The 11,578-nt window shown below is 53.5% G+C and overlaps 1 protein-coding gene across 1 annotated transcript in view; it reads right to left on the minus strand.

Annotated features, from left to right (window-relative positions):
- Positions 1-2,927: 2,927 nt before the first annotated feature.
- ADAMTS14 (ADAM metallopeptidase with thrombospondin type 1 motif 14) overlaps positions 2,928-11,578 on the minus strand; it is an 87,772-nt gene continuing 79,121 nt past the window's right edge. The window contains exons 16-21 of the mRNA XM_028481476.2: positions 10,959-11,127; positions 10,378-10,510; positions 8,313-8,520; positions 5,361-5,490; positions 5,142-5,252; positions 2,928-3,434 (exon numbers count right to left, since the gene is read on the minus strand). Of these exons, the coding sequence (XP_028337277.1) occupies positions 2,941-3,434; positions 5,142-5,252; positions 5,361-5,490; positions 8,313-8,520; positions 10,378-10,510; positions 10,959-11,127 (1,245 nt within the window). The 3' untranslated portion in view covers positions 2,928-2,940. The remainder of the gene's footprint in view (positions 3,435-5,141; positions 5,253-5,360; positions 5,491-8,312; positions 8,521-10,377; positions 10,511-10,958; positions 11,128-11,578) is intronic.

Here is an 11,578-nt window from a genome sequence, read left to right on the forward strand (position 1 = left end):
TGCTGTTTGTATGTCTGGTTTTGTGCCCCCAAGAATGTTATTTCCCTGTTGCTGGAAGCCTCATCAAAACCAAAGATGTTGCAATTTATGATCACCCTGCCATCTTCATGAGTGACACAGACAGCCAAGTATTATCCTATTTATTAGGATTCCTTGTCCTGCTGATGGCAGTTGATCAGAGGTCAGTACCTGGAGCACTATGTGAAGGACTCTGAGCTGGAGAATGCACTGATGGATTGGCAATGTCTGCCATGGGCAAGAGATGGGGAAGCATCGGCATGTGTTTCCATGTGTTATCCCTGCCCCATGAAATGTGCCAGGACTGCTGTCAGAGCTGGGGTGCTGGGGCTCTTAGAGGGCCCCACTCCACCCATACTACCCACCATGGCAAGGACTGCACTGCACCAAGGGCATGTGCCCACCCAGGGTCCACGGTCTCCCTCCTTGCAGGCTATACTCTGAGTACAATGGCCCACAGAATGCCCTGCCCGAACAGTCCCAAATCTAGGGCCTGTGGTAGCATCTCCCTAGGTCAGTCCCCCTAAGGTGTGACTGGGTCACCATGAAGGCATCCCTAGGCCCAAGTGGTAGCTGTTTAGAAGGGGCAGTTTCCAAGGGGAAGCTGTTTGCACAGGGATGTACATGGAGCTTGGACTTGAGGCCTAGACACACACAGGCGTGTGAGGTCCCTGGAGGGGGGGGGTCTCCTCTTGCCCTGGGCCCCACAAATGTCAGTGAGGGGCCTGTGATACACTCGTTGAAAGGGTGTAGTAAGGATTAATAACGTCTGTCATGGGCAAGGGGTAGTTTTAAATTATACAGCACCTTGCATGTTGGCCCTCCCTGCCCAGTAAGATGCATCACATTCCTTCTACCTCCTGTCTGGCATCCCCATCCTGCACGGACTTTTCCAGGGAAAGAGCTCTCACCACCTCCCAAGGGAGACACCCCCTGTGTGTTTGAAAGTTCATTGGAACGTCCTTCCCTATGCTGACCCCCAAATTACCTCCCAGGTGCTTCCACCCTTTGGACCAAGTTCTGGATGGTGACTTGCCCAAGGCCACACAGCTACTTGGTGGAGGAGCCTAAGTAGGACCCCCAGGCCCCCAGGCCCGTTCTTGCCTCTCCACCCTGAGGTGATGTTCAGAGGAGCCCAAGAGCAAGCGGGGCCACGGCGGGGAGGCTGGGGGCCGAGTCTTCTCGTGGCTCTGGCCCCTCCCTGTCCACCCCCAACCCCAATCATCTTACCAGCCCAGCACATTAGAGCTCTGGCTTTGCTGGCCCTTTCCACTAAAACAGAGAGAAAAAGAAAAACACAGCACAACATTCTGGGGTCCAAAACAAACACCAAGGACAATGTTAATAAATACATAAAATTGTAAGGATCTGGATCTCAAAGGCACTTAACATAGGCAGGCTGGGTCGCACAGGAATGGTTCAGTGTGTGCCCCAGCCTTGCTGGGAGGGGGCAGGCAGCCGGTGGAGAGGGCACCTGGGGAGCCCCTCTAAGGCCTCCATTCTCCGGGGGTTGCCACCCGGGGCCCACTGCTCCTGTTCCTCTAGCCTGGCTCAGAGTGGCCCCCTTGCCCTGGGAACAGAACTAGCTAGCACCTCTACGGCCTGCTGAGGAGTCTGGGAGACCCTCTGCATGACTTAGAGTGAGGACCCCTGGGAGAGGTCCTGGGAACCGGGCGGCTTCCTGAGAGCCAGAGGGCCCAGGGAAGTTACCTGCCCTTGGAGGTAATGTGGGTGCAGCTGAGGCCCCACAGTGCTGTCTCCTCCCCACCTGCACGAGGGGCAGAGGCTCACGTCCTGCCCTGGGGCACTTGGCCCTTGTCATCCCCAGGACCCAGCTATGAGTGGACTCTGGTCCTCAGCCCTGGAGCCTGGTCACCCCCGCACCCGCACCCAGTACCACAAATAGACCTCTGGTCCAGCTTAAGCCAGGTGGGAGAAGAAGACGCCTGACTCCAGCAGGAGTGGTCTTTGGTAGAGGGCAATGATTGGCAAGGCTCAGCCTGAGAACTCACGTCTCCTCTGTGCCCCACAAAGTCACCTTCCAGGCCGTGCTCTCTTCACGCGCCGGAGTGATGACCACAGTTGTCGTTCCTGGTCCAGCCAGGGGGTCTAGCACCAGCTGGGAACCCCCTGGATGATGAGGACACATGTTTCAGAGTGTCCAGAACACCCTTCTCAGGGGGGCCTGGGGTGAGGTTAAAAGGCCCACCTGTAAACTGGAGGCACCAGAAGTAACAGGAAGTGCCATCTTCAGGGGCAGAGGTGGCCACCAACATGGCCCCCCAGCCAGCAAATGCAAGGTGGACTCTGCTCTTTGGCCTTGGCCAGAGGAGCTGTCTGGAGCTCTCGCTATGAAGAGCTGGGTCTGGGATGAACTGGCCTCCCACCCACCCTAGCCCTGCAGCTGGAGCCTCAAGACCACATTCGGCCCCAGCCCACTTCCTCTTGGACCACCCTGTGAGTGCTCCCCGGACCTTCCCCGGCCCTGCTCTGCCCCTCTTGGCAGAGGAGCCTGGTACACAGGGCCTCCACAGCGGTTCCCACAATTTCTGGCAAAGGGAGGCGGTGTGAGGCCTGGTGTGTGTGTGTGTGTGTGTGTGTGTGTGTGTGTGTGTTGGGGGGAGTGAGCTGGCCCTCAGTCCTGGCAGGAGAGACAGGCAGGAGCCCCTGAGAGGTTCGATTCGGTCACCTGGGCTGCTTGCTGAGGTATCTCCGGTTAGGGCTTTCCCTGATCTTTTTCTTCCTCATAGACCCACTTCATGGGGTGAAAAGTGTCACAGCCCCAAACTAGAACAATAAGAAGGCAAATAATTTAAAAGGCAGCCCGTGCTCGCCCCGGCCCCGCTGTGTGTCCTCTGAGCCGGGATGTCTGGGGCAGCACAGAGTGTGTAAACTTGACTGGTGGGATAGGCAAGGCGAGGCTCATGTCACTGGGGAGGTGGTGGGAAGGCTGGTGCCTGGATGCTTCGCGTCTTCCCTGAGCTGCCCTTTATCTTCAGAGACTGGTGTAGGGGCCCCAGCCCAGCCCCAGGGCAGTCCCCGGGGGGCACTAGGGGAAGTGCCCCAGAACACTGTAGGGTTCAGTTTCTGGTCAGCAAAGCGGCGCTGGCTCACTGGGGAGCTTGTGCCCAGAGGTCCTGGGAGCTGTGTGGGTCGGCCAGGCTGATGGTCGTCTGATCCCGCTGGTCCCACAGTGGGCTCCACAGCCTCTGGAGGGGCCTTGGGTCCTCGGAAGGGGCTCCCAGGAGTGGAGAAGGGTGGTGGTGAGGCCAGGCTGGGGTCCGGGCTCGCGTCAGGGCCCGAGGCCTTCTTGGTACAGGACTCACAGCACAGCCGGTGGTAGCCGGGGATGGAGCAGTAACGATCAAGCATTTCCATCTGGCAGAAGATGGACCTGTCCTCCACACAGGGCTCCGCTGCACACACAGCACAAGGACCGATGCTGGAGGACGCCCATCAGCCAGGTTACAACTCCCACTCAGCCCTCCATCTCCTGCCCTCACCACCTCCCAATCAACCCAAAGGAATCCGATCCACTCTGGCCAGGGCCAGACAGATGCCCGGGTTACTCACACTGTGACAAGCAGCTTAAACATCCTGCCCCTGGTGAGCACGCATTTGGAACAGTAAGCCCCCCACCAATAAATCTGGAATCAAGCAGATCTAGGTTCCGATCAAGGCTCTATCACTTAAAAGCTGCAAGGCTTCGGGCAAGTCATTTAAACTCTCCAACACTCAGTTTCTTCTGTGAAATGGGGATAATGCTGACATTTACCAATGAATAATAATATTATTACTATAAATAGCATTTGTAAAGTTCCTGGCATAGAGGGGTGCTCATTATATTAGCTTTGTTTGCTTTTGTTCAAATGTCATCTAAAAATGTTTTTGCATTTCTGTGATAACTTCAGGTAGGTCTCTCCAGACAATGTGAAGGCAGGAGCTTTGCTTTCTATTAATTTTTGGCAGGGAAAGAGAAAAGGAGGACAGGAAAGAGGAGAGGAGGGGGAGAGGGAGAGAAAGAGAAGAGAGAAAAGGTAGGGTGCTGGCTTAGGGGAACAGGAGAGAGACTAGAAAAAATGGAAAGCCAGTGGCCTCTAGATGGTGCTAGAATTCTAGGATCAGAATCAGAGCTCCCCTTTGCTCCCAGAGGAAAAGGAAAGGAAAGCCAAGCACTTGAACAGCCTGAGCCTCAGCACAGGAGCAGAGCAGCAGCAAGACTGGAGCCAGAAGCTCCTTTGAGGACATTTAATCAGACCCCTCTATTTTACAGATGAGGTCGCTGAGCTCAGAAAGTTTCACGAATTTGTACAAGGTCACACAGCCAATTGATCCTCTAACTAGGAGTTCGGGTCTGGGATCTTTCTGCTACTCATCTTGTCAGACCCTGGTCCTTGGGAAGGTAAGAAAGGGAAACAGAGAAGGAACCTAAGAAGGAAGCACAGAACATAGAGCCTGGTATATAGTAGGTGTTTAGTTAATATTTATTAATGGATGGATGGGTGGTTAGATGGATGGGTGGATGGATGGAAAGATGAGAGGGTGAGCTGCTGGGCTCCTGATCATGAAGCAGAGAGAAATGCCTGCTACTATATTTGTTGTTGGCTGACTGCTAAGCAGGAATGCATGCATTATCTCATTTAATTCTCTCAACAGCCCTATAAAGAGAGCTCAGAACTACAACTGCTTATCCAAAAATCCTGGAACCAGGTATGGTTCATAATTCAGAACTTTTGAGGTTAGAAGAGTAATATTCAGTGTATTCACATTATATAATGTCCCCAGTGGAGACTGGAAGTCACCTTGCAACCAAATACGGCAATGTTTCTGTAGCAAAAGAATAACTAATCTCTCGTTAGTTCAGTTCAGATTTTGCTACCCAGTGAGTCTACACCAAATTTAGGGAGACACTTGCAGCTTTCAATATTTTGGAACTGCAGATAAGGAATCATGGACCAATATAAGCATCATCTCCACCTCACAGCTGAGGAATCCAAGGCTCCAAGAGGCTAAGGTCACGTGGACAGACTGGAAGCTGGGTCCACTCCACTGCACGGCCCATGCCCACGATGCCGTGAACACTGGAAGACTGGGGAGGGGTTGGGGTCCAGAGATACACTTACTTGACGATATCTTGTTGATGGGATCTAGGGGCCCAGATTGTGGCACCCATTCCCCCTCTGGGGTCACAAGTTCCCGGAAGTCAGCCCTCACTGTGGAGTTCTGGAGATTTCCTGTGAGGGGGAAAAGCAGCTCTAGTATTTGGGCTGGGAAGCCAGCCAAGCTGGGCCTCCGGTCTAGGCCAGAGGAGCTGGGCTGGCCCCCCATCCTACCCGGCTCACCTCCGCAGGCGGGCAGGCTGCAGACCTGGACCGTGTCCGGCTTGTCCCCCTCACACTGCCCCAGGCTGCTGGCGTTGGCCCGGCACACCACCTGCCGCAGCTGGACGCCCTCTCCACAAGTGACGGAGCACTGCCGTGGGGAGATGGGGACGGGGGGTGTGGAGAGACAGAGGAAGGAGGCGGTGAGCTCCGCAGTCCAGCCAGTGCCCAGGACAGAAAGGGGACAGAGAAGGGTGCCAAGTCTCTGCTGGACCAGAGGGACATGCAAGGACTGCTCTCAACAGCCTCTCCAGGACAGCACAGCAACTGTCAAATACTCCTGTACCAGATGGGAAAGAGCCACTGCCCTTATCATGGAACCCCCTGAACCTTCCCACCATCCGGAGGGGGCCTGTGGGACCCCATTCCGGCACTACTGCTTGTGTCCACTCTGTCTGACGTGTGCCTGGGTCCTTAAATATTTTGTGTATCACCCTGCTGCCATCCACTAGCCCAAGGGACCTGAGGCGGGTCCATGCACTTGATGATACCTTGTTAAGGGGATGCAGGAACCCAGATTGTAACAACTGCTAAGCTGAGAGAGCTGGGTGATGGGGTCACCATGGACCCCTCTAGCTCTGACATTCAATGACTTTGTTTCCAACACTCAGCTTGCAGAGACATGCTCAAAAGTGTCTTCTTCTCTAAGAGGGAAAGGTGTGGGTACAAGGAACAGAAGGCCATTTGAAAGGGCTGCCACACACGTCATGCCCTGGAACCCACATACTCTGACAAAGGGGTGGGGTGGCTTCCAGAAAAGCAAGGGTGCCCCACGTGACCAGGTCACTGGGTTTGTAGGCACTGAGCACAGCCTCTCCTAGTGGGATGGGAATGACTTGCAAAGGTCCACTTCTCATACCAGGGCAGGTGATGAGCAAGGGAGACACAAGGGTCACATGCCACACAGAACAGTGGGACAAAGACAGCTCATCTTCCCAGGAAGAATAATTACAAACAGCAATAGCTCTGGAATGCTCTGCCCATCTTACAGGGGCAACTATCTTCCACCAGCTGTCACCTCTCTGTTTTATGTAAGGGGCCCTTTATGGACCAGCAGTCTTTCTGGTTTATACTCAAACAAATAAAGCTATATATTATGGAGAAGAATATAAAATCTGCACAGGTTGTGTGGGGATTTTTCGTTATTTAAAATACTCTGTATTATGCAATATTCAAGCCTACAGGAAGGTATGAGGAAGTTGGTCATGAACGCCTGTTCAAACACCCCCACCAGCAACTTTAATAAATCAGTATTCTGGCGTATTTTCAAATATTGTGTTGTGACTTTTTAAACTTTAAGTAAATGGTATCCCCATTGGTAGTGCTTTTTTCTTCATACTTCAGTGCTTTTTCTCACCTATTTTTCTGAGGCTTATCTATATTGACAAGTACAGTTCAAGCTTATTCATTTTTCTTGCTGTATAGTATTTTATTACATGAATAGACCATGGGGTTTTTTCTTGGGGGGGGTCCAATTTCCTATGGATGGATATTTAGAATATTTCCTGATACTTTGCTATTACAATAAACATCATTGTGCTTATTTCCATGATCGAATGAGGTTTTAAAAATTGTAATCAAATATACAGATCATAAAATTTACATCGTAACCATTTTTAAGTGTACAGTTCAGTGGCACTAAGTGAATTCACATTACTGTGTAACCATCACCACCATCCACCTCTAGAACTGTTTCTTCTTCCCAAACTGAAACTCTGTGCCCATTAAACATTAACTTCCCATTCCCCTCTCCCCTGGTCCCTGGCAACCACGCTTCTACTTTCTCTCTCTATGAATTTGACTGCTCTAGGTATCTCACATAAGTGGAATCATACAGTATTTGTCAATTTGTGCCTGGCTTATTTTACTCTACATAATGTCTTCAAGGTTCATATCAAACGAATTTTTAAGAGAAAACCCCAAACTTGAAAAAACTTCCCTGTGGCCCCTGGACTATTCCACAACCTTCTTACTGTTTGCCTTTTTCTTCCCTGGCCTCCCAGCAATGAACTTGCTACACAGCTGCCAGAGTGATCTTTAAACCTGAAATCAGAGCTGGTGACATACACGTTAAAACCTTTCAAGTTTCCCACTGCTCTTAGAATAACTCTAACTCCTCATAAAGCCCTGCAGGATTTGACCCCCTGCCCACTCTCCAAAGATGTCGTATAACCCCTGCCCCTCTCATTAAGCTCTAGTCCCAATGTCCTTTAGGTTTCTGGAACATGGCAAGATTGTTCTTGCCTCAGGGTCTTCATATGGCTCACACCTCAGGTCTCAGCTCGAATGTCACCTCCTCAGAGAGGCCCTCCCTGATATGTTACCCTGTTTACTTCTGCTCAGCTCCAACTGCAACCTGTAAATGCTTTTGTTATTGGTACTTGTCTCTTATGTCTCCCTCACTGGACTGTAAGCACCACGAGGACAAGAATCAGGTCTGTCTGGTTGGTAATGGGTTCCAGGCATTCTTAGTACAGCGTGCCTGGAACGTAGTTGGCACCTTAGTTTCCCGACCAGGGATTGAACCCGTGCCCCCCTGCAGTGGAAGTGCGGAGTCTTAACCATTGGACAGCCAGGGGAGTCCCAGTAAATATTTCTTAATACAAGAGTGTCTTTCAATGTGCTCATCTATAACACAGGGATATTAGCCCAGGCCTCCTAACTCTGTGAAGGTCAAAGCTGATAGTGAATGAATATAAAGGCCAAGCCCAAAACCATGGCCCAGCATACCGCTGGACTTAGTTTTGAGAAAAATCAGATCAGATGTGGGGAGAGGAATTCAGCCAGGAACACTCTGTCTGAAGGGAGCACCAGATCTCTCTGCAGCTCCTCCACCCAGACCCTCCTCTTCCTTGACTTTGCAAGGAAGGTGCCTGTCGGCCCAGCCCCTCCCACGCCCTGAGGACAGCTCACCTGGGACCAGGCTCCTGTCCGCCACTGGGCTGGACAGGGCACGCGGTGGCAGGGCCGGCGGGCCTCGGGCCGGTCCCCGGGGCAGGCCTTGGCTGGCATGGCCTTGTGGGTACCGTTGGAGAGGGGCAGCAGGCACTGCACTCCCCGAGTCTGCACCCCCAGCTTCCCACAACTCCGGCTGCAGGTGCCCCACTCCTCCGTCACCCACCTGGAGACAGACAGGGAGAAAGGTGGAGGAGAGGCAGGACTATGGGACACTTCCTCCCAGGGCCACTCCCACTCCCTGAACCACCAAAGGCGGGAGCCACAGAGAGGGTTTGGGCTTCAGAATACTTGGGGGCCAAGCCAACCATCCATATGGCTCTGCAGCTGTCAGGTGTGTGGCCTTAGGGAGGTCACATATTCTCTCCTCTGTTTCCTCATCTGAAAAATGGGTATAACGCATATTTAAATCCTGACATCCTGCAGGTCCTTGGACAAGCTATTAACCCCTCTAAGCCTCAGTTACCCCATCTTTACATCAGGATTCTTTCAACACTTCATAAATATTTGCGTGTCTATCATGTGCAGGCACTGTCCCAGGTGCTGATATTCAGCCGAGCACAAAACAGATGAAAATCACAGCTTGCAGAGTAGAAGCCCCTACCATGGGGCTCTTGGGACAATTCAAGCACCTGTATATGTAAAGCACATGGCAGAGTGCATGGCATGCAGTAGGCATGTCATAAATGCAGGCACTATTATCATCACCGTCAGTGCCTGCAGAGCTTTGGTGCTGATCAGCTAAGCCACTAGTCTCCAAGCATCTTTTAGCCATAGAGCAACTTCCAGCAGCATCTTAAGCAGGTGCCCACTGGAAGAGTCAGACAAAAGCAAAACTGCTCTGGTGGGGTGGAGGGAGGGGCAGCCCCCAACTCCCACTCCCCTCTGTTTCCTGAGGCACCATTTAGTAAACCACGGCTTTAGCCAACCCCTTCCCTTAACAAACAAAACAAAAAGCCCCGAAACTTCATTTGGCATTTTACAGATAAGGAGACAAGCCGGGGGGGCGGGGGGTGTAACCTGCTAGGGGTCATGGCAGAGTTAGCCCCGCATGCTCTGTGATCACAGATGTTTGTGGGCAAAGTGGTCTGAATAAAAAGTAACGCATAAAAAAGAACCGTGGAGAGCCAGGGGGCTGGGGATCGTGGCCCGGGCCGGGCACAGGAAAGCCATGGCAGCCTCTAGCACCGGTCACCAGCTCCTGCCCTGGCTCTGAGGTCCCTCTACCCTGTGGGAGCAGAGCTGCTGTGGATCAGCAAGGCCGAGTTGGAACCCCCCAACCCTGGGAGGACTCCGGGGAGGCAGGAGGATGGACTCAGCTCTTCATGGTTTCCTACTGGCCGGCCACCCTCGGCCCTACCTGGGGGCCACTAGAGAAGCCTGCTCGGGCTGCGGAGGAGCTGGGCAACAGGCCCAGAGACCAGACATCGATCCTCCACAAATTATAGCTCTCTCCTCTCCCCAAAGCCACCTCCAAGTAACCCCAAGAACATGACCTTGGGCTCAAAAAGAGCCTGTGTCCTCAGGCCAGGGAATCCCAATCAAGGGCTAGACCACAGCTGGGGGCTGGAAGGCCAGACCACATCCCTGGGCCCCAGATGACTGGGCAGAGAGGAACTGGTAGACAGCGTCCTGGCCTAGGGCCTGGAAACACTGAAATCCTCTTCACCTGCATGGACCCCCTGCATCACTGAGTGAAAGCTGTGTCCCCAGATTGGGCCTCAGCTTCCCCATCTGTAAAATAATGCTGGGAGGGGCAGAACAAAGGCAGCATCTTCCTCCTTCTGGGAGTGAAAGTGAATGCAGAAATCCCAGAGGGGATGGACGGGCAAGGAAGGCAGCGCGGGCCATGGGCAGAGGCTGGCGCGTGGGTGCTCTCTGCTCAGGAAGTCCCGGCTGCGGGGGCTACGTGCCTCCACCCTCCAGCGCTGGCGGAAGCAGGTTCACCCGCCCCTCGTCCTGACGTCAGGGCAGAGAGAGGGTCTGCGGTCAGCCTCCTCGTCCCTCCCCCAGAAGCACTCACGCAGCCTGGGCACACAGGTGCTGGTTGCAGCGCCGGCGGATGGGCTTGGGCCTCTTCCTGTGGTCGCACAGGTGCCGCTGGACCATGTGGTGGTCTCGTCGGCGCCGGCAGCCGTACTTGGTGAACTGGATCCCTGAAGGGAGGACAGCCTGCCGTGGGGGTCAGTCTCACCAGGCCCCCACTGTCCTGCCCAGAGCCTCAGGGACAGTGAGCTCTGGAGAGACTGAAGCCAATCCCCCCTCCCTCTGTGCCTTTGCACCTTCCCCTCCCCAAGTCACTTTCTGAAGAAGGCTTCCTTGACCAGCCCATCTCAGGTGTCACTGGTATAGCACAGGTGGGGACGTGAGCTGCTGTCTCTGCGTGCAGCTGGTGAGCCCTTACAGGGCAGAGGTCCTGCCCCGGATACTGCTCTAGCACCCCCAGCCCAGCCCCAAGGCCCTACCCAGGCACCTTGCCACACCCCAGAGACCTTCAAGGAGAAACTAAGGCACGAGCGGGGACATGCCAAGTGGAGACGATGTCAGGCCCCCGACCCCTCCCGCTACTCTCACAAGGCGTCTGTGGTCAGGCAAAGCCAGTACCTCCTCCGCAGGCCTTGGTGCAGGGTGCCCAGTTCTTGAGTGCCCACTCGTAGGTGTCCGTCTCCTCCAGGAGCACGTTGTTGCTCCCAATAAGGGGCAGCAGGTCCTCGTGGATGACGTACTTGTAGGCCAGGCTGCTGCGGGGGCTGCCCTCAGCTGGGGGGAGCACCTGAAGGGAGACAGATGAGGTGGCAAAGGACTGGAGAGCAGGGAAGCAAGGCCAGCATAGGGGGACCGGGGAGGAGGGGGTCAAAGGGGAGGATGTGGGGTCAGACGCAGAACCAGTGAGAGCCAGGAGGGGGCAGCACTGAGCATGCACTGGCGAGGCCTTTCAGACCTGTAGCCACATGGCAAAACTGAGGCTAATACAAGCAACTCAGGCAGCTCAATATCAAAAAAACAAACAACCCAATCCAAAAATGGGCAGAAGACCTAAATAGACATTTCTCCAAAGAAGATATACAGATTGCCAACAAACACATGAAAGAATGCTCAACATCATTAATCATTAGAGAAATGCAAATCAAAACTACAATGAGATATCATCTCACACCGGTCAGAATGGCCATCATCAAAAAAATCTAGAAACAATAAATGCTGGACAGGGTGTGGAGAAAAGG

This window comes from Physeter macrocephalus, chromosome 20 (assembly GCF_002837175.3).
Source record: "Physeter macrocephalus isolate SW-GA chromosome 20, ASM283717v5, whole genome shotgun sequence".
Classification (NCBI taxonomy): Eukaryota; Metazoa; Chordata; class Mammalia; order Artiodactyla; family Physeteridae; genus Physeter; species Physeter macrocephalus.